The 22,148-nt window shown below is 50.9% G+C and overlaps 1 protein-coding gene and 1 long non-coding RNA gene across 2 annotated transcripts; both read right to left on the bottom strand.

Moving 5' to 3' along the window:
• Window positions 1–12,678: 12,678 nt before the first annotated feature.
• LOC132015278 (neuropeptide Y receptor type 4-2) lies at window positions 12,679–13,841 on the bottom strand. Its single transcript, XM_059395870.1, has one exon. The coding sequence runs from the start codon at window positions 13,804–13,806 to the stop codon at window positions 12,679–12,681; it is 1,128 nt and encodes a 375-aa protein (XP_059251853.1). The 5' UTR covers window positions 13,807–13,841.
• A 484-nt stretch (window positions 13,842–14,325) lies between these two features.
• LOC132015277 (uncharacterized) lies at window positions 14,326–19,034 on the bottom strand. The gene is made up of 3 exons (XR_009403608.1): window positions 18,964–19,034; window positions 15,112–15,283; window positions 14,326–14,424 (listed from the first exon to the last, which is right to left on the bottom strand). It is a non-coding gene; the product is annotated as an uncharacterized LOC132015277 (long non-coding RNA).
• Window positions 19,035–22,148: the final 3,114 nt, after the last annotated feature.

Raw genomic sequence — 22,148 nt, 5'->3', positions numbered from 1 at the left:
ACAGTGGGGCGGGGTTCAGGGATGTGAAATCAAGAACAAAATGCCAGAAAGATCAAGTAGGGTAAGGACTCAAAAGTGCGGCGACTGACTTGCCACCTGGGATTTTGTGCGCAGGAACTTCCACAGCTGTGGTTATAAAACGTCCATCAGTTGAGAAGCAAGGAGAAGGGGAGACAGTGGTGGCCATGTGCATAGAAATCTCTCCGAGGAACTTGACTTTGGAGGGAAGGAGATCCATAAAAGGGGCTGGCAAAGTCCTGGGAGGAATTATTCCAAGGTGGCCCCTCACAGTGTTTGTAGGCTGGAAAGACAGAGCCTGTAGAGAAAGAGTCTGAAGATGACTTAGAGGGTACTAAGGTGAAAGACTGGAGAGCTGTGATGCCTTTAACTGTGGGCTAAACTTTCCCGGAAGGAGTAATCCTCCCGTGCTGTGGATCTGTCACCCTCCCCCAGGTGCAGATACTTTGACACTGACCAGTTCTGAGCCTCGGGCCAGTTCAGGCAAGGCTGGAGGGAGGAAGAGGCTCGGGGCCTCATGGAGAAACTGCCTGGCCAGGCTCAAGCTCTGACGTTCAGAGTCCCAGGAAGGTCGCAGAATGCAGTGCTGGCCACAGGCCCGCGTGCAAGAGCCGGGGATGGCATGCTGGCAGTGGTGTGACATGGGAGTCTCCGACCTCACTCATCCCACATTCTTTCTCAATATTTTGGACATTTATGGCTCGTTATCTGGCACCACGTGTCCATCAGTGCTCAGTAATAATTCAGACAGATGATGCTGTTGTCTGGCTTTTAATAGCCGACTACATAGCTCTGGCATGGCTAATGCCAACTTAAAGGACTAAATAAACTAACCAGGCCGTGGAATTAAGCTCTGGCCCGAGTGTGCCGGGCCAAAAAAATCGGAACAGTCCTCATGAAAATGAGGCTGCGAAGTTAACAAGATGCAGGCGACTCCCACCATGTACTGGGAATCCTGCGCTTTGGTCCTGATGCTGGTCCTAGTGAGGGCTTCGGCTTCATTGCATGGAGGGTTCGGAGGGCTAAGGAGATCACTTTATTTCCCACAAGACAGAGAAATCACGGACTCTTCTAAAAAAGCCCAGAATCCAGAAAATATTCTAGTCCCGACCATCCCATATGACTGATAGGGAAACTGAGACTCAGTGTTAGCAACTTCTAGAACTTTCTCCATGAGCTGGTGACACAGAATCCACAAACCATGAGAAGACAGCTCCCATGAAGCAACAGGGCTTCAATGATGCCTGGTCATCCCTTCTGCACAGCAGACTGTGTGGCTTGGAACTGGACACTGAGCCCTCTAACTTCTACGCTGGAGGAGGCCTAAGCGAGAGGTGAGTGGATACAACAGTTCACGGCCCTACCCTCGAGATGCCCTCACACAGCCTCATCACCCTCCCCCGTGCCTACGACTGTCAGGACTTGGTGCCTAGGAGCAAGAGGGGCCTCTCTTTAGCAAGCTGAACCAAAAAGCTATGGAAATGGCCTCCGGGCCCAAACTGCTTTCGCAAACAAGGGAAAATTACCTGACAGTCCACACACTGCCTGCTGGAACAGGGGTCAGTGAGGGAAACCCACAGAGATAAGCTCAGGAACAAACGTGTTGACCCATTCCAGGGCAGTACATAGGGTTCTGGCTAGCTAATGTCAGAGTCCAGGAAAGGACCCCAGACCTCGGGCTTTTATGATTACGGATGCACCAACCCTCTCCTGGGGGGCCAGGACTTGGGATCTGATTACCGTGTGGTGTGGCAAAACTCTGGTCATCCACCCTGCCCTTGCAGCTCAGCATTCATAGCTGGGGGCACTGGCCATGCTGGCATGGTCAAGGGTAGGGTTCCACCTTATGACAAAGCAGTATTCCACTACGACTGACTGTTTTCCAGATTCAGCTGGAGCCAGCCTCCTGGGAGCTCTGCATGCAACCGGCTCCTCTGGGAGGCCAGCCTATAGAGAAGAGCTAAGTCAGAAATAAGCTGAGTACGTTAGTTATCACTCCCCTGACCCTTCTCCTCACTGCAGCCAAAGACAGCTTTTCTAACCTCCAACCCAACCCTGGTGCCCCCCACCCCCTACTAAAGTGTCTTAATGTTCTCTCCTCACCAGCCTGATGAAGTCAAACCACTCAACCTCCTGCTGTTGCCTGCCACTGATGTCTCCCTTTTCCCATCCTGCCCACTGGTGAACTTAAAGGCAAAGCCTCCCAAATGCCTTCCTGGATTATGACTGGCCCAACCACATGCCCTGGCTCTGCGATTGCTCTCACAGCACATGGTACTTATTTTTATACCTGTCCTTCTGAAGGTGTCTGCATCATACCATCTACAGAGAAGGTCCCAATGAATCAGGACGAAATGCACCAGCTGCATATGCCTCTCCCCAAAACTCTGGTTCTGCGCCTTTCTGCCCTGGCCATAGCCATAGACCCCAGATTTCATAGATGGTGAAAGACTCACCACCTTATATAAACCACATTATCTTTAACTGTTTCAAAGCTATGTACTGGGGTGGGGGGGAGTGGTATAGGCCATTACCTCTGAGTTTTTGAACATACTGATAAGAGACCTCAGTATTCCTTCCACCAGGATGTGACTGAGGCCCCGCAGCCCATTGGGAGCACAGTCTGACAGTGCCCAGGAACCCAGGGAAAAGACTGGTGCTCATACCAGGTAAGCTTCAAGTAATCTTACCTACAAGTAAGCTACAAGTAAGCTACAAATAAGCCAGGTAAGCTACAAGTCTCTCACTTGCCCCCCGTATGTGGGTTGAAGAAATGGGTCTATAAAAGAAAAAGTAGGAAAAGGAGGTCTTTTTTTGGGAAATCCTTTCTGGCTCCACACACCCCACCCTCCCCCACACCTTAAAGTTGTAAAACCCAGAAGGGGCTTCAGGTGACGTTTACAAGGTGGCAACGGGTGGTTGGCCATCGCAAGGCGCACTATCTGGCGAGGGAGATAAGGCTATCGCAGGGTTCTCACCAGTGAGCTGAAGTTCTTTGTTCTGAATTCGTGCCCTACTTTCAGCACGGTTTCCTTGGCAGTCGAGAGAAAGACTAATCAAATGCCCACTAACAGCTTTATGAATGAAAGGAAATGTATTTTAAGAGAGCTTTGTGCTGATACACAATTGCACTGATAAACTTTCCAAAGTCTGACGGGAGTCAATTTCAAATAAATGGTGACATTTAAACAACTAGAAACCTCGAAGGCCATGAGTGCACAGCCACATTCACAAGTAGCCTCCCACTCTGTGGTTCACTGGCAAATCCACCCAGCAGATGCATTCTCAGCTGCCCAGGGGAGGGAGTGCTGGGCTGCCGTCAGCAAGGAAAGCATCCAGTCTGCTCTGCAAACCCATTCCCAGTGTCCTCTCAAGACTCAGGGGCCCCTGGCTGGTCTCTGTCTGTGTATTTGCAGCAGTCTTATAACGTGCACCAGAACCTTGAAGACATATTCTAGGGAGAAGCCCCACCATGAAACAAGGTCAAGCCAAGGTCTTTGTCACCAAAAGATGTCTGTCCAAGTCAGCCCAACCCAATTTAAGACAGAGACAACAGCTGTGCTCATTCCTCTGGCATCAGACCATCCCTTAACACACTGTAGGAATCAAAGATTTCTTCTTTGAAGAACTTTCAGATCTTTTCAGCATTTTCTCAGGCATTATTATATCCCTGCAAAGAGGTAAGTCACAGTAACAACTCCCAACTTCCAGCCAAGAAGCTTGACCTTAAAGCTGCCCTTCACTCTCTGAAGAACTGAGGCTACAGAACAACTTACCTAGTGAGGATAATTTGCTTGATATCATCCCTGGGCTCAGGTTTAGGGAAATAGACCCAGTTTCTGATTTATAATGCCCTGTCTACCAGGCCTCCTTGCTGGGCACTGTCCCACCCCATGTCCTAGGACTCCAACTGGTTTGCTGACTTCAATGTCCTATCACCAAATTCAGCTCCAGGCACCTGGAATTCCTTTGGCCCATGCCCAGCTCCAGATCAACCCATACCCCAATCTAGTGCCCATCTTCAGGGCTTGATCAGGCCTTGATCCAAGCTCTCCCTAGAGCTCCAGACTCAAGTATCTGACCATCCATTTGCATGCCCAAGTATGCCACCAACAATATATCCCAAGAGAAGCTACCCACCCCCAAAACTCGGCTCCATCTCACCAAATGGACCAATTTACACCACTTTCCTGAGTCTGGAACCTGAGAATGTTCCTCCTCTCCCCCACATCCAAGTTCATCCCATCCATCCAATACCTAAATATCCTTCCAATCCATCTCTCCTCTCCAAGCCCGCTCTGCTTTTGTGTTTTGGCCTGCCTTGGCATCACTTTCTTTGGGATACTACTTCTAGTCCCTGCTAGAATGATACTATCACCAAAACCACAATGAGATACCGCTCACACCGGTCAGAATGGCTAAAATGAACAACTCAGGGAACAACAGGTATTGGCGAGGATGCAGAGAAAGGGAAACCATCTTACACTGTTAATGGGAAGGCAGGCTGGTGCAGCCACTCTGGGAAACAGTATGAAGTTTCCTCAAAAAGTAGAAAATAGAGCTACCCTACAAGGCAGCAATTGCATTACTGGGTATTTATCCAAAGGATACAAACATACTGATTCGAAGGGGCCCCTGCACCCCAATGTTTATAGCAGCATGTTCACAATAGCCAAACTATGGAAAGAGCCCAGATGTCCATCAACAGATGAATGGATAAAGAAGATGTGGTATATATACATACAATGGAATACTATGCAGCCATCAAAAAGAATGTAACTTGCCCTTTATAACAATGTAGAGAGAACTAGAGGTATTATGCTGAGCAAAATAAGTCAGAGAAAGACAAATACCATATGATTTCACTCATAGGTGGAATTTAAGAAACAGAACAGATGAACATAGGGGAAGAGAAGGAAAAATACGATGAAAACAGAGAGGGAGGCAAACCGTAAGAGACCCTTAACTCTAAGAAACAAATATGAGGGTTGCTGAAGGGGATATGGGTGGGAAAATTGGGTAATTGGGTCATGGGCATTAAGGAGGGCATTTGATGTAATGAGCTCTGAGCGTTACAGGCAATGGATGAATCACTAAATTCTACCCCTGAAACTAATAATACACTATGTGTTAACTAAACTGAATTTAAATCTTAAAAACATGAAATATAATAATAATATCTTATCACATCCATGTGATTCAAGTGAGGTTGGCCCAAGCAACCTGATGCAGGAATAGCCAAGGAATCCAGACCTGGCTAAAGAAAATATGCAGCAACTTGGCCATGGTCATCTGTTCAGGACTGAGCCATTGGAATCCTCCCCAGAGTTCTGACTGGTCATGGGGGAAGATATGCTCCTTCTCCCTGGGCTTATGAGGACCAAAGGTGGAAGCTATGGAGCCTCTTACGGTCACACAGAGGAGTGTGAGGCCATGAAGAAATCAGTAGAATTAAGGGATCAGAGAGAGTGGTGGAGAGAAAAGGAGAGCCCCAATGTCATCGTTTGAACCTCTGAATCCAGCCTAAAACCAAAACACTTCTTTTGGAAGAACTCTACCCCATTACATGAATCTATAAATCCCTATTTGGTCATAGCCAATTTGAGCTGGGGTGTCTGTCTCCAGCAACAGAGCACCTGGTGGACACCATAGCTCCCATGGATGGGTCTTCCTGCATTCAATCTTACCTCCTGCACTAGTCTGCTAGGGCTGCCAAAACAAACAGGGTGGCTTGAATAACAGAAATGTATTGCCTCAGTGTTCTGGAGGGTAGGAGTCCAAAATCAAGGTGTCAGTAGGGTTGGTTCCTTTGAAGGCTGTGAGAAATAATGTGTCCATGCCTTTCCCCTAGTTTTTGATGGTTTTCTGGCAATCTTTGACCTTCCTTGGCATCACTCAGACCTCCTCCTTCATCTTCATTGCATGTTGTCTCTGTATCTAAACTTTCTCTTTTTATAAGAATACCAATCATATTGGATTGGGGTCCACCCTCCTCCAGCATGGCTTCGTCTCAACTAATTATATCTGCAGTGCCCCTACTGTCAAATAAGGTCACATTCTGAAGTCCTGGGGGTTAAACCTTCAACATATGAATTTGGGAGTGGAGGAGACACAATTCAACTGATAACACCAGCCAGCCCACCTCCAGCTCTGCCCTGCATCAGAAGCCGCTTATACCCACCTTCAGATTCTCTGTTGCAGGTCCAGTGACCACTGCAGCATCCAGCTCTGCGGGGCTCTGACCAGCTTCCTGCAAGTGTGACCTGATGCCACTTCGTCTTACACCTTACATCACAGCACATCTTCTCTCCTCTCCCCGGGGCTGCTCTGTTCATGGACAAGTGTGTTTAAGCTCTACGAATGCACAACTCCATGGGGAAAAACTTTGACAAATGACATACAGGAATGGATGGTTAAATTCTTACTCTTTTCTCCTTCCAGAAAGACTGTCCTGAGATGGGCGCCTGGGTGGCTCAGTGGTTTGGGCTACTGCCTTCAGCTCGGGTCATGATCTCAGGGTCCTGGGATCGAGCCCCGCATCGGACTCTCTGCTCCGCAGGAAGCCTGCTTCCCTCTCTCTCTCTCTCTCTCTCTCTCTCTCTGCCTGCCTCTCTGCCTACTTGTGATCTCTGTCTGTCAAATAAATAAATAAAATCTTTAAAAAAAAAAAAAAAAGACTGTCCTGAGAGTGATACAAAAGATGGAGTAATCAGCTGCCTTTGAAAAACAGCCAGTTCAATAAAGCATCTTCAGATTGGCTCTCTCTCTTCCCCCATCTCATTCCCCATGTGCTCACTTCGTTTCTTGGGATGGCATTCTCCAGTAAACAAAAAGCCCGTAAGCCTCTGCCTCAGCTTCTGCTTTAGGGGAACCCAGACCAATTCAGCCTTATTGATCTTAAATGTGACTGGCCTATATTTCCCTGCTTAAAGCCCTTCATGGTCCCTCCATTACCCATTAAGTTCAAACTGTCTAGCTAAAAGTTGGAAGGCCATCCGGTCAACCTTCTTCCTTGCTGCAGCAATCCAAGTCATGGACTTTGGAATCCACCAGATTGGGTTTCAAATCTAGCTCTTTTTGAAAATTTGAATGAAGTGTTGTTGCTGTTGTTGTTGTTGTTGTTGTTGTTGTTTTACCCCTCCACCCATTTCTTCTTCCACCCAATCTAAATGTTGAGGAGAGCCCCTGTGTATAGAGTGTCTAGCACAGTGTTTGGGACACTAAACACATAGTAGCCAGGGTCATTCCAGGTGAAAAATCAGAAACCAAGATGCAGGGGCGCCTGGGTGGCTCAGTGGGTTAAAGTCCCTGCCTTCGGCTCAGGGTCCTGGGATCAAGCCTCGCATCAGGCTCTCTGTTCCATAGGGAGCCTGCTTCCCTTTCCCTCTCTCTCTGCCTGCTTCTCTGCCTACTTGTGATCTCTGTCTGTCAAATAAATAAATAAATAAATAAATCTTTTTTTTTTTAAAAAAAAAAAAAGAAAGAAAGAAAGAAACTAAGATGCAGAGGGGGCCTCTCAAGTTCACACGTTCAGCCAGCTAAGGCTTTACCACACCTGGAGCCAAAATCCTACAAAACCAAATGCCTTCCCTCTACAAATAAGAAGATGAAGTATCACTCCCCACTGATCAACTACAAAAAAAAATGTTTAAATATATTCACTCTGCCGATGTTTCTTCTGTACCTCCTGTAGGCAGACACTCTTCTAAGAGCCAGACAGTTAATAAAACTTGCAAGGTCCCTGCCTTCATGGGATTTACATCCTTATGGGGAAACAAGGCAATCAATTACAGAGCAATAAATGTGTACGAGCATGTCATAGGGTGCTAAGTCCTATAGCATCAAGTAGGCATGCATCATAGCGTGGCTGAGCCAGTAAGCTTCTGATAAAGGCTCATTAAAGTGAAGGGAGGAAGGGAGTGAAAGTGTTGATCTCAGAGGGTAGCAGCAAGAGTAGGAAGTACAAAGCACAGAAGTCGGAGCAATCTTAGAAGCTGCTGAAGGGTGTGGGAGAGGGGAAAGGTGGTAAGAAGTGAGGTCAGAGACAAGCAGATGGCCAACCCAGGCAGGCTCTGGACTGTAAATTTGGCTCTGAGAGTGACAGAAAGCCAGTAAAGGGTTTTGAACAGAAGTGTTCAAAGGATTGCTTAGCCTGAGCAAGAGCAGAGACAAGGTCACTGCAATCATCTTGGTAGAGATGGTGACGGCTTGGACCAGGCGGCAGAGCCAGAGGAGGTGAGAAGTGGTCATTCTCGGTACATTTTGAAGGCAGAGCTTACAGAACTCACTGGTGGACTGGATGTGGGCTGTGAATGGAAGGCTGATCCTAAGACTGTGACCCAAGCAAATGAAATGGAAGAGTTGCCATTCCATGAAGGGGGGAGGGAAACTGAGGGAGAAGAGATGAGGTAACAAATCAAGCATCTGTTTTTGAACATCCAAGTTTGATCCAGTTAACATAGAGCAGTGGCTGGTACACAAATCTTAGAGCAGAAGACCAGACTGGAGAGTGACATTTGGGAGCACTAGGCAGGTAAACATTCGATGGTGTTGAAAGTCAAGAGACTGGGTAAGCCCATCTAGAGGATCAGAGGTGGGCCTCCATGTATCCATGGGGTCGTGCCAATAATCTAAGGGCAGGGAAACCAGAATCCAAGAAGGAATCTGAGAAGGACTGCCCAGCAGAACCCTGAGTGTGATGTCCTGAAAAAGCCAAAAGAGTGTGATGTCCTGAAAAAACAGAAAGAGATTCAAGGAGAAGGGATTGACCAACTGCCAAACGCTGCTAATCAATCATAGAAGACGAAACTGAGAACTGACCAAGGGATCTGGCAACATGGGGGTCACTGGTGACCCTGGAAAGAGCTGTTTGGATGGACAGGTAAGTACAAAAGAGCATGGAAGGAGAAGAAGCAGAGACACCCAGATAAGACAAGTCTCAGCACAGAACAGAGGGCACTGGAGTGACGTCCAAGAGGTGAGTGGGGACAGGATCTAGTGAAAAACGGAAGTCTGCTTATAAATGGTAACCCCTCAAGTGTGGCCAGGCGACAGTAAAACAGGCTCTAGCCATAGAGCAAAAACCATTCCAGCCTCTTCAGAAGCCAGTCTAGCAGTACACATCATGAGCCTTGAAAAATGTCCACGCCCTTTGACCCATTAATTCCACTTCTAGAAATCTCTCTTAAGGAAATAATTCCAAATACAAAAAGAGTTCTCTGTGGTTGCCTGGCTGGCTCAATCAGTAGATCGTGTGATCTTTGATCTCCAGGTCCTGGGTTCAAGCCCCACATTGGGTATGGAAACAACTTAAAATATTTCTTAAAAATATTTTTAAAAAATAAAAAATTAGAATAAGCCATCTGCATAGAAGTTCATCATAACAGATCTAGAAACATCTAAGTATGCCACAACAGATGATTAAAGATGCAGGATGGATCTAGTCATTGGACTATACACTCCATGAGAATAGGGACAGTGTCTATTTTACTTAGCACTGTATCTCTGTCACCTCCCATGTGTCTGACATATCTGTTGAATGATTAAAAATTCTTACAAGGTTAAGCAAAAAAAGATATTTTAAAATATTTTAAGACTATACATAAATAGACACTTACAGTATGATCTCAACCATGCTTTTCTAATAAAACTATGTACACGTAAACTAAAGAAATGACTCCCAAGGAATGTAAACAATTAGTATCTTTGGGTGACAGAACATGATTCCTTTTTCATTTTATTGTTGCATATTTCATGTATATTCAAGAATGAATATGATTAACTTTTATAACAGGGGAAAAAACAAGCCAATGTCATTTCTGGGAAAAGGAAGTGCTAGAGTGAGACAGGATCTGTGTTCCCACCACCAGGGATCAGTAATGCTTTGCTCCCTCAAGGGGTCCCCAGGCAGTCTTTGTGGGTGGGCAGCTCAGGTTCCAGTCCCAATGCTCCCCGAAGATTGGGCTCCTCCCACTACAGTCAGGGACATGCCCATTAGCTGGGACCCAGGAGCTTCCTCAGAGGTACCAGCTTTCACGGGCACATTTGCTAAATCCCAATAATGATTGGGATGGTCAAAAATGATCATGGAAAACCATTGATGATAGTTTTAAGTGAGATCAAGCAGAATACAGGTGGGCACGTTCACTAAGAATGTAACTACACAAACTGTTCATTCAGTAAATATTTATTGGAGGAATGGAAAGGCATCACGAGAATTTTTGTCCACATGCAGACAGAGATGAGACAAACAACCAGAGCAAACAACCCACCTTTTCAGCAATACCACTGTGCAGCCCAATCTCCAGAACCAGGATTCCTAGAGATGTCTTTGATATCCCAGAGTGCATGCCCGCAGAGCTCCCCGAGTGCCTCCAGGCTGCAAGGCCCTCTGTTTCCTCGAGCAGAGCTTCTCACACTCAAAGGTGTACACCATTAACTTGGAGGATTTGATCAAATGAGGATTCTGATTTACTAGTTCTTAAGTGGGAACAGAGATCCTGCATGTCTGTCAAGTTCCAAGTGATGCTGAGACTGCTGGTTTTCTGACCCTACTTTCAGCAGCATGATCCCAGGGTGGTGGGGAGCCAGACAACTCCAAGGGGCACTAGGAACTGGGAGCAGGAGACAGCCATCCAGGCAGGTTGTGTCCACCCAGACAAGGTGAGGGGAGCACAGAAGATGCTCAACGAAGCTTTCACCCACTACCCCGATTCTTAATGTCAAGCACCTTTGCCAGATCCCCAGACCAGTCCGTGTCCTCAAGTGTATGGGCACCCTAAAGCATCCTTGTCCCCAAGCATCCCCATTGAGATAGGTGATGAGACATAAATTCCAGGCAACTACATGGGGTTCTGGAGGGGCCCCCAAATTCTTTGGGAAGCTTGGTCAATGACATCACTCTGGGATGAGCCCCTGGGTCTGGGCTTTACCTGGAGCAGCCTGCAGCAGATGGCACCAGAGGACCAGCACAAGCCATGCCTGACAGAATAGCTCAAAATCTATCCTGAAAGCCAGGGTAGAGGTCAGCAAAGGAACAGCATGAGAGCTGTGACCAAAAGCTGGGACAAAACAAATAGCCCCAAGAATGGAGCTCATGGCCCAATGGAGCGCTTGACTTGGGTGTTGGCTGCGCAAGTTCCTGGTCAGAACCCCCCAGCCCCTACCCTTCCTGAAGACAGTCAGACATGGCTGTTCAAACTCCTGCTGCTTGGCCCTCTGCCAGATATCCTGTGAACAGCAGTCCTAGTAGCCTCCCAGTGAGACTCCTCGGGGGCTCTGGGCACCTGAATATCCTGCCCCAGGAAGCCATGGTGGGTCTAACCAGTGACCACTCTGCCCCAGGGTGAATGGGTCTGAGCAGGCAAGAGCCAGACCTGGCATCCCATCAAAAGTAGCCCAGAGGCGATCTTGATCTGTCTGTCTGGTCCACACAGAGATAAAGCCTTGGATCTGGGTCAGCAGCCAGAAGACTGGGGCATGGGTGAGATAATCATATTCATTTTAGGCTTTCCTTCCTTTTTGGGGGAGGAAATCTAGGTTTCAGCCAGTGTCCCATTAAGCCAAATGAAAGAACCCCCCAGCCCCTACCCTTCCTGAAGCCTTGGTGAGGCTTTTCAACAAGGGTGAGCAAGTCAGGTTAGCAGAGTGCTGTCGGCCTTGGCAGTGGGTCAATGATGGGGAGGCACACAGAGTTGCTGGCCAGCTGCCTTGTTGAGAGAAGTCCTGAAGGCCAGGAAGAGGAGGTAAAAGCATGGCTGAAGCAGCCTGAGTCCTCCCCATGCTGGATTGTGGCCCAGGGTGCTTGTGCTCAGCTGAGCACTCAGCAGGGCAGGTTTGCCATCAGCCTGACTTGCTGGAGCCCTCTCCATGCACCAGCATCTGTCCTAGGTGTGGACCAGCTCCGTGACAATGCAGGTATCCCCCTCAAGGTATTTTCAAGGTGTGGGGGGGAACACTTGCAGGCTTATTTCCAACTAAGGTGGCAGAGGCAGTGAAAGAGAAAGTTGGAGCAGGAGGTGAATCCTGGGGTTCTTGCTGCTCAGGCCTGACTTCCGTGCTGCAGAAGAGCACGAGGACCCAAGATGACCAGGATCCATGCTCTGCAATGTAATACTCGAACCCTATGAGAGTAATCCCTCTACCTTGTCTTCATAGACTTCTTTACTACTCATAAATTCTGTTTACCAACATCACCTTTCCCAGAGGTGAGGGACTGACCAAGGTCCAGAGCCCTGGCCCCACGTGCTCCTTCCCTCACCCCACGGTGACCTCACAGTCTCATTGGCCAAGGTGAACCCCTTGGGTCCCTAGGCTGAGCATCTGTTTGTGAATTACCAGAATAAACTCTGCCTGCTACAAGCAGGCCATCTCTGGTTCCAGCACCTGGTCAGGCTGCAAGGCATGCTATATATATATAACCTGCAGAATCCAAACTCAGGACTCCCCCAGGAACAAATGCCTGGATCATGTGAATGTCGGGCTTCACAGGGCAAATGGGTGCAAAAAGAGGCTCTCTATATCCTCTCTGGGCTCAAAAAAACCAGCAATGATGGAGTGCCACCAGAATGCCCTAACAATGCCAGTAATGATGCAACTGGCCCACTTAGCTGAGTGAGACAGCCTGGCAATGGACATGGCAGGGAGAAGCCCTAAACCAGACTAAATGGGGTTAGACCTGCCACTGAGCCTCAGAGAGCCTTTGGAGACTTCTGTGTGCACCGTGGACAGGGGAAGATGCTCGGACTCATCCACCGGAGCACTCTGCTGACACGTCAGTACCAGGGCCCTGACCTCCTTCTTGAAGTTGGTGTTGAGAAAGCCATAGATGAAAGGGTTGACACAGGTAGAGGCCATGGCAAGCAGGTGGCACACCAAGAAGATGAGGTTGCCGTAACAGACGGGAATGGCCTCGTGGTACCAGTCCTCTAGGCTGTTGAACACATGCAGGGGCAGCCAGAGCACAGCAAAGGCCACCACCATGGCCACGAGGATCCCATTGATCCGCTTCATCTGCCATGCCCGTGAGCTGTAGGTGCCCTTGCGGAACACCTGCCTCCGCTTCCGCAGGTGCCTGTAGATGCGCACGTAGCAGACCAGGATGAAGGCCAAGGGCACACAGTACTGGAAGAGCAGCAGGGAGGTGGTGTAGACGATGCGGTGGTGGTGCAGTGGCCACGACTCAGTACAGACCACCTTATCTACCAGAAACTCCACAGCCTTGGAGTGGTTCCTATGAAAGACTTTCTCCAGGACACTGTTGACCAGGAAGGGGAGGGAGAGGAAGCCGCCGATGAGCCAGATGATCACAATTCCCAGGTAGGCCTGGGGAACACTGGGCTTCCAGCCTGTTGGGTTGATGATGAGCTGATGCCTCTCCAGGGCCACAAGGACAAGCGAAAGGATGGAGACTGTCACTGACATGCACTGGATGAAGGCCGACATCTTGCAAAGGGTCTCCCCAAAGACCCAGTAGTCCATGATGGTGTATATAGCCGTGAGCGGCTGGCAGAGGAGACCCATGAGGAAGTCAGAGAAAGCTAGGTTGGCAATGAGCAGGTTGGTCACATTGGCCTTCTCCTTCTGCCGCATGGTCACACATATGAGGCAGAGGTTGCCCAGGACCCCCACAACAGTCTCAATGCTATAAGAGGTGACAATGAAGACCATCAGGTCTACAGAATCCTGGCAGTGGTCTGAGAAGTTATACGGAATGCTCCTTGATCTGCTCCTGTTTTGACCCTGTGGGGATCCTGGGAGCAGTAAGGCCAGGAAGTGAGAGACATTCATGGTGCAGATGAGAAGATTCCAGAAGGTTCAGTGACGAAGCCTACAAAGCAAACAGACAAGTGGTAGTCAGGGATCCTGCCTCCTGAATCCAGGGAGAGGTGGGGGCCACGTAGAGAGGTTCATGGCTTCTGCCATCCCAAGGCTGCTGGGACCTGGAAGACCTGAGCCTCAAAGATATAAAGCAACTTGCCCATGGTCACATGGCTAATCAGTCACAGGGCTCAGATGTGAACTCCAGTCTGATGCCAGAACTTGTCATACACATTCCCTCTGACTTCAGGCTTCCAAGCTGTTTTAATGATAAAGAAACTAGGGATTTGCATGCAGAGTACAAAGACAGAATGGCTTAGGGAATATGGGCCAAAATCCCCTTATGATATTTTATCCAAATGGAGACGGTGGCAGATGACACCATCTGCTCAGGTCCTTCCACAGTGGCCCCTGCCCTCTGGGATAAAACCAAACCTCGGAGCTCACCACCCAGTGCACCGCCCTGGTCTCGGGCCCTACCTGCCCTGCCAGCCTTGGTTCTCCGGCAACACATGGCAGAGTTGAAGATGGCCACGGATGCAAAGACGGGGTCATCGGCATGCCAACTCTCTCCTCCTGCCCATCATGCTGCACACATGCAAGGCCAAGGTTATGAATTGCCACTGACTGTCCTGTCTATGCTCAAGTCATCTGAACTAGCACAGATCCCAAGCACACCAGCTTGGTCCATACCTCCATGCCCTGACACAGCTTGTCTCTTCTCCCTGGCTGTCTCCTCAACATGAGGGACCCTCCACTAATACCAGATTAGAATTTGGGACTCTGGGATCTCCAGGTGGTAATGCCAATGGCAGAGGCTCTGACTTAGAGAGCTACCAGATCACTCCACACACCACCGTGATACACCTTCCTCAAGGGGTCTCTAGCTGTCATTAACCCCACGGGCAGTTCTCGGCCATCAGGAAGCATTGCAATCCTTCCAGGAGCATGCTGAAAGTGCAAACTCCAGAGCCCCACACCTGGAGATACAGTGAAGTGAGTCTGGGATGCGACCCAGGCACCTGCTTCTTAGCAAGTGGCCCAGAGAACTCTCATACACATGCTCCTCAATTCCCATTGTGAAATACATCATTCACAGAGGAAGACCCTATTTCAGATATTCTTTAAGGCCCACAGAATGGTCAAGCCCATTGGTGAGCATATATATGTTCTTCACGATCAAGTGACAATTTAAAAGCTGTTTTTACAGAGTATGGCCAAAATGAACCAGAGATCAGTAAAATCTGTATGTCTAATGTCTTAAATGTCACTCACCATGCATTTGATCTGGCTTATAAAGATGAGCTACATTTGGTTATTTACAAGATCAAGTCATGAATTCAACTGATACTTTACAGGCTGGTTCTTTTGGCTACTGAATCCCAGAGGCAGGAGGATTTTTCTGGCACCACAGTCTTCTGGCAGAAAGGACTGTTTGGAATGGAACCTGATAAAATGAAATACAGCAAAGCCAAATGTAAGGTTCAGTATGTTGAGTCCAAAAGCAGGCAAAGCTGCACGAAACAGAGTTGGGTGCACTGTGCTCAGAAGCAGCCAATGGGAGAGACACCCCAGGCTCTGGTTGACCATCAGCCAGAGCTGGGTGAATGGCAGGGAGTAAGACTAGCAGCTCTAAATTAGCCAAGGACAACATGATCAGAGCAGAGTTCGTGGGTGGGGAGACCTCCAAAAAATCCTCACATCATTCACTCAATACATGTGCCAAGACCCATGACAGAAGACCCATGCAAAGATGACATATGGTCATGTCCCTCCCAGACCACAAAACTGCCCCCCAGAAACAGGTGAGCCTCAAGGCCATACCATGGCCAAAACCAGTATGACCGCAACACCTGTGAGCTGGGAGATGGGAGAGGAAGCAGGAAGATGAGAGAAGATGTGACATTGAGGCAGGGCCCCAAAGTTGAAGGAGTCAGCCATCCAGTGGACCAGATAGAGGAGGGAATTCAAGGTGCAGAGAGCAGCATGTGCAAAGACAGGAAGGCAGGGAAGAGCAGAACCTCCTCAGAGAACAGCGAGCCCCTCCGAATAACAGAAGTCTTGCGTAGGTGGAAGGCAGTGGCAAGCAGTGAGACTGGAGAGGTGGGCCGGAGCAGGAATGCCAGGGGAGCCATTAAAAGCTGGCCAACAAGCCCATGTCCATTCTAGAAATATCATTCGGATATAGCGAACAGACTGAGGAAGCAGTCCAGGACATGAGGAGAGGGGGGGCCAGGAAGACAGCACTGGCTTGTAGCCCCCTTCTTAGGGAAGTCATAAAGAGTAACATAAGGGATGGGCACGCGTGGCCCGAGACACCCCACACCAGTCACTGCTGCCTAGACCACATGAGTGCCTGAAAGCAAATCAGCCCTTCCCAGCAACTGGTGGGAACAGGGAGAGGAAGGAAGTGCCAGGACTGGGAGAGCAGTAAGGCAGGAAAGCAAGCATGGTGTTGGGACCAGAAAAGAATCGGAACTATCAGCAGGCCTCTGCGTGTTTCTGTAGAAGCTGGGAGAGGCCCACCAGGAGAAGACTCCATGAGCACCCCCACCTCCGCCCCAGAAAGGCCCTCTGTGCACCAGGACTGAGGATTTCCAGAAGCATACTCCAGGGCCAAGGTGGCAATGACTAAAATCCAAGAGCCCCAGATCATCAAGAAAGCTAGATTTCTTTCAAAGAACATGCTGAGAGGTGGGGGCCCCCGGAAATGAGGATCCCTTGGAGGGAGATGCTCCTGAGCAGAACCAGGTAAGGAAGGATAGGACTTAGCTACCCCCAGAGCCTGGTGGAAAGCTATCATGATCCAGCCACAACCCTACCAACTGGGACTTAAGGGTTGAGGTCTCAGAGTGAGATCATGTGGTTGAAAGGAGTGGGTCACCTTACTGCTGGGCTGGGGCAGGGGATGCTTTCCCTCAAGAGCAAGCTATAGTTCTGTCTCCCCAGTTGTCTGAGGGCCCCTGGGGGCAAGAACTGTATCCTTTGTTGCACAGGGCCATCCCTGGAATCTGGAAAAAGAGCCAAGAAACATCAGGACCCCAGGGAGCCCAGCAGGCCATGAACTTGTCTGGGGTTCAAATTCCAGCCCTGCCACCTGTCAGCAGGGTGGCTTTGGGAGAGTCGCTGAATCTCCCTGAGCCTCAGTTTCCTTGGCTATATGGGGCCGGTGGGAAGAAATCCTTATCTTACAGGAGGGCCTGGTTCCCTCCTAGGTCAAGGGATAAAATGGAAACAAAAGGAGCCTGAAAGGTAGGACCCCAGAGCTCTCCCTCCCTTAGACTCTTTCAGGTTCAGTCTCCATCTTAGTTCCTTGGACAAATAACACGATTCAGTGGACCATGTCCTGCTCAGGAACTCTCTCTGCCACCTCCTGGGAAGCTGAGCTGCCCATTTTGCAACAAGACCAGCCTATCCTAGAGTAGGTGCTCATTGAACGTTAGTTTCCTTCTTTCCCAACACATCCTCCCACCAACACTACCCGAGGGGACCTCACTCTCTTCCACCATGAGGACCTGGCCACAGTGGTCATACAAACCCATGCCCAGGCCGCTGAGTGCACTTGGCTCTGGCTTTGACCCAAAGCCTCTTTAGGAAGTCCTGAAAGAGGGCACAGAGCTGGGAGCAATCACCTACTCCAATCCTTTACCCACTGCCCAGCCTCAAAAGGGCGCCAGTGCTGCTGCACCACGCTCTTGCTGTGAGCCCCGCCCCACCATGGAGTCCCCATCTCTACCCTGGGCTAGGAAGGGCCACACTCCCACTGCTCTCATTTCAGAGCCAAAGACTTCACTGTCCACAGGCCAGTGACTAGCCCAAGAGACACCCATGACAGGCCTCACACTGACCCTCATTCACACTGCCCCATCTATAGATGAGACCCCAGGATTCTGAGGGACACACAGGCAGTAAGGAGAAGGTGGTAGCCGCCAGCATGCAAACAGACAAGATTTTGCTTTGATTTTGGTCCCTGGACATCCTGGGAGATGCCCAAACAGTCCATGAGGCTGCACCTGGGGAGGGGCAGGATCTGAGGCTGCTAGACCCAGGGGAGCAGGGAAGCGCATTTGGTAGGGAAAGCAGGAGAATGCAGAGGGAGCCCAGTCTTAGAGGAGAGAGAGCAAGAAGGGAGGGGGCTTGCCTCAACCTGGGGAACACATGCATTCCTGGGAGACAATGGGCAAAAGGGACATCAGCTGTCACAGAGCTTTGGGCACCTTATATCCCACCTGGCATTAATCCACAACACAGCCCTGCAAGGAAGGCATTACTAGGCTGAACCACATCAAATTGCCAGTACCCAGCCATTGTTGCCCTGCAAACATGGCAAATTCATGTGATTCAATCTCATATCTGCTCCATTTTCAAGAGGGGGACGCTTGAGACCCAGCTAGAGGAAAGGACCTGACTAGTAAGAACACAGGGACACAGCAAATAAGAACCCCAGCAGTCTGATTCTGAAACCCCTGCCCTTAGACCTGCCAGGCAGATTTCGAAAAGGGAAGTGGAGCCCACACTTAAGCAAGACGCAAGCTGACGTAGAGCCACAGAGGAGCAAAGGCTGGGTTGGCAGTAAAGGTCCCTGATAAAGCCTGACAGAGCCCATGGTCCCAGTGAGTGCCCAGGGGTGCTGGGAGGTGGCTGAGCCAAATAAGAAGGTGCCCCAGGGACCTGCGTTAGTGAGGTTGAGGGCTTTGGCCCTTGGTTCCAGCATGCTGGCTCAAAGCCCCCGGCTCCCCAGCAGCGCCAAGGACCATTCAGCCTCTTCAGGCCCACGTCCTTTCCAAACAGTCTGGGACTGGCGGTCCCTAAGGTAATGACACTCTTGGGGTTGCCTCCTTACTGACACACTCTGGAACCTCAGAGCCCTCCCCTACCATGGCAGACCACAAGAGGACGTCTCCTCCCAAGGAGGAGACGCAGGCTGGAAGGGCTACCACTGAGCAAGGACCCCTCCCTTCCAAGGGTCAGTGCCTCGCAGCCTCCAGCAGTGCAGGGATGGCATCCCCTCCCCAGGGTGCTGAGCTGGGGCCACAGGACCACTTCAGACCTTTCTGGGTGCTTGCCTCCCCCACCCCCCAGCAGGGGACCTCATACCAAGACTGTCCCTCACTTCCCATTGCGTACCTCAGAGGTGCGCAGTGAGGAGGACCAGGGCTCAGTTCCTCCGGGTCCGCCCCAGGGGTGGTGATTCTGGGAGGGGGAGAAGGGATTATTATACAAGGGCCGTAGAATGGTGAGTCCGGATTTAGTTCCCAGGCTCCTGTCAAGACCCGGCGGCGGGAACATCAGAAGCTCTGGGAGTGGTCTCCCCGCAGCCTGCGTTCCCCATCAGTCAGAGGAAAACTAACAACTAATACACCTCCTGTATTCCTAAAGCCCAGGTGCCCAGACGCTTTCCATGCACCCCTCGTTTCTCGTGGCCCACAGGGTGAGGCAGCAGGTGAGGACACCGCGGCGGCGGGAGCCCGAGTCCACCGGAGGGGCAGCGGGCTCCCCCCTACCCCGACTCGTCCCGCCCCGCCCCCCCACCCCTCACCCTGGCCTTTAGGCTCCGAGCCCCGGGGCTCATGTGAAGCCCACCGGGCGCCCCCTCCCCAGGCGCCCCGCGGCAGGCGGCGCGCGCGGCTCACCTGGGGACCCCTGGCACCTGGGCCCCAGGCCCCTCCGCTCCCCGCACCCACGGGGCCGTCCCGCACCCGCCTACCCGCTCCGGCGTCCACGGCGCTCACTGCGCGCGGAGCCCAGCCTTCCTGCCTGTCTGCCCGTGGACCCGCTCGGCTCCCTCCTGCGCCGCCCGCCGCCCGCCGCGCCCGCGCCCGCGCCCGCCCAGTCCGCCGCCGGCGCCCGCCCACGAGGACGGCTCCTCTGCGAGCCGTGCCCGCGAGCCCCACCACCCGCCCTGCCGCGCCGGCCCGGCCCAGCACGCAGGCCACCCCCTGCGCCGGCCCCTGTCCCGCGCTCCAGACTGGGGCTGCGCGGCTCTCCCTGCCTGGGCCTGGGTGTCCTCATCCGCGAAATGGGCCGTTCATGAACTGGTTCACGAATATTAATTGCAGGCCTTCTGTGAGCTTGGCTCTCCTGCTGGGCACACACAGCCGAAGAAGACAGTCGCTGTCCTGTGTCATTCTGGAGCTCCCGGTCCTGAGAGGAAAGACAAGCAAGAGACAAACAAATGAGTTACCTCGGAGTGAGATGCTGTGGGGAAATAGGTCAGCTCTAGATGGGTGATCCAGGCAGAGAGCCTGGCAGAGAGCCCAGCAGGAGCGCAGGCCCGGAGGCTGGAGGCTTTGGCCCCTGCAGAGCACCAGAGTCGGTGTCCCGTAGAATGTTAGCAAGGTGGCTTCCAGAGGCTCAGGTGGGACAGTCAGAAGGGACTTAGAGGTGCTGGAAGGGCCTCCAAGGTTGTTGCAATGAGAATTAACAGAGAAAGCACTTCTCCATCAGGGCCCAGGTGACACAGGACTTGGTTGAAATGGAACAGGATTTGTTACAAGGGCTGTTCCTGCTTTAAATACAATAATCATTTTCTTCCCTGAGGAGGCCACACAGTAAAATTAAGTATGTGTTTGGAGGACCTCCTGAGATCTGCTTCAAGGGAACATCCTAAATCTGGGACAGGCACAAGTCTCCTATGACATGACAGACACCTCCCAGGTACTCCTTCTACACACCAGGTAAACCCTGAGGTACCATTCATCTGTGGAAATGGCCCTGGAGCTGTGGGCAATGACCTTTTCTAGAATGGCAGCTGTCATTGATGGTACTTGTGGACCCTACGAACATGACCTTATTTAATCATCACAACAGCTCCAAGAGGTAGGCATTTTTATTACTACTTTACTGATAAAGCCAAGTAAGACTGCAGGACTCAGCTAAGAAACACTCAGATCCAGCCTGCCAAACCCATGGCTCTGCTCACAAGGGCCTTCCAATGACCCTCCTGCTAGGATGCATTTCTCCAGCACTCCGTGCTCCATGGCAGAGGCAGGGAGCACCCCAGCACACTTGTCTCCCCATTTCCCATCTCAAGGGCACCAGTCTATCCTCTGCCCCCAAAAGCCCAACATGGGTCCATATGCAGAGGCAGCATCTGACAAAGAAAGGAAGATATGCATTTAATGGAACTTAATCATAATTGTAGCTTCCTAGAGTCTAAAGTGGACAATATTTCCTATCCAGAAACTGCTCAGCATAGCCACCTGTTCTCTGTGCAGGCAAGAACTCAGATGCTGTCCCTTCCTCCCCATGGGGCAACTGTGTCAGGCCTCCCTTCCAGGCAGGCCGCCACATACACACATTTGAAAACCACTGCCCGGGTCTCAGGAGTCTGAGCCCCACCACCACCACCCCGTGGTCAGGGAACAGCCAAGGAGCTGATACAGCAGGCAAAATCGGGCAGCCGAGCATTGGCTCCTCTTCAGCCAGTGAAAGGAGCACCTGCTCTTATTCCCTCCTCATGCTCACCTGGTGAAGTGCGATCATCCCATTTCTCAGTGAAAAAACACTGAGACCCAAAGAAGTAGAGTGACTTGTCTCAGTCTTCCAAATTGTAGATGGCCAGGCTAGGATCTGAAGGCAAAGTCTGAGCTCCTTCTCCAACCCTGTAGTGCCCCCTGAGATGGGGAGGGAGCACCTCACAGCAGAATTCCTAGTCTAACCAACACTACAGGAGCACGCTGTCAGACCCTCTGTCTTTGCTGGGGAAGGAAACAGCACCCTCTGGCGGCAGCAGAGCTGGCACCCAGCAGAGCTCCCCCCAAGAAAAGGCCACAAGCAAGAAAGGGGGCACTGTATTTCCCATCACGTGGGGTCCTAGAGCCCAGACCTTAATCTGGGAGGGCCTGCCAGCCAGGCAGGCTACATTCCACAGTTTCTGGGGAAGGGGCTCAGTAGGGTTCTCCCTGCACTGTAGAAGTGGCTGGCTTTTTGTCTGACCTAGACATTGAGCCTCCTTAACAGCCTAGTGATGGACCTCACTTCCCACTCCCCTTTGGCATGTCCCAAGTGAACCTCTTTGGAGCCAAATGCAAGCACCAATCCCTCAGGCATGTTCAGCCCTCCACAGCCTGCAGTTTGACTACCTTGGTCCACTGCAAAGTCTCCTTGGGCCGACGAGAAAGCTGGGGGTCAGGAAGGAGGCATACACCCCAACCACCCTCTTGCTGGCAATGTGCTGAGATTAGAAAAGAGGCCTGTTCCTGCCACCATCTTAGGAGCCAGTGTGGTAAGTGGTCAAGGGCTGGACACAGGGGGCCAACTCTTCAAGCCTCAAATTCTTTTCTGCAAAATGGAGCTAATAATAAAGTCCA

The sequence above is a fragment of the Mustela nigripes genome, chromosome 4, assembly GCF_022355385.1.
Source record: "Mustela nigripes isolate SB6536 chromosome 4, MUSNIG.SB6536, whole genome shotgun sequence".
In the NCBI taxonomy this organism is placed as follows: domain Eukaryota; kingdom Metazoa; phylum Chordata; class Mammalia; order Carnivora; family Mustelidae; genus Mustela; species Mustela nigripes.
The sequence above is the reverse complement of the archived record's forward strand: the minus strand, read 5'-3'. Positions and strand labels throughout refer to the sequence as shown.

Bases quoted from the DNA above. Each gene is read 5' to 3' on its own strand.
- LOC132015278 (XM_059395870.1), bottom strand. From the start codon at position 13,806: ATGAATGTCTCTCACTTCCTGGCCTTACTGCTCCCAGGATCCCCACAG.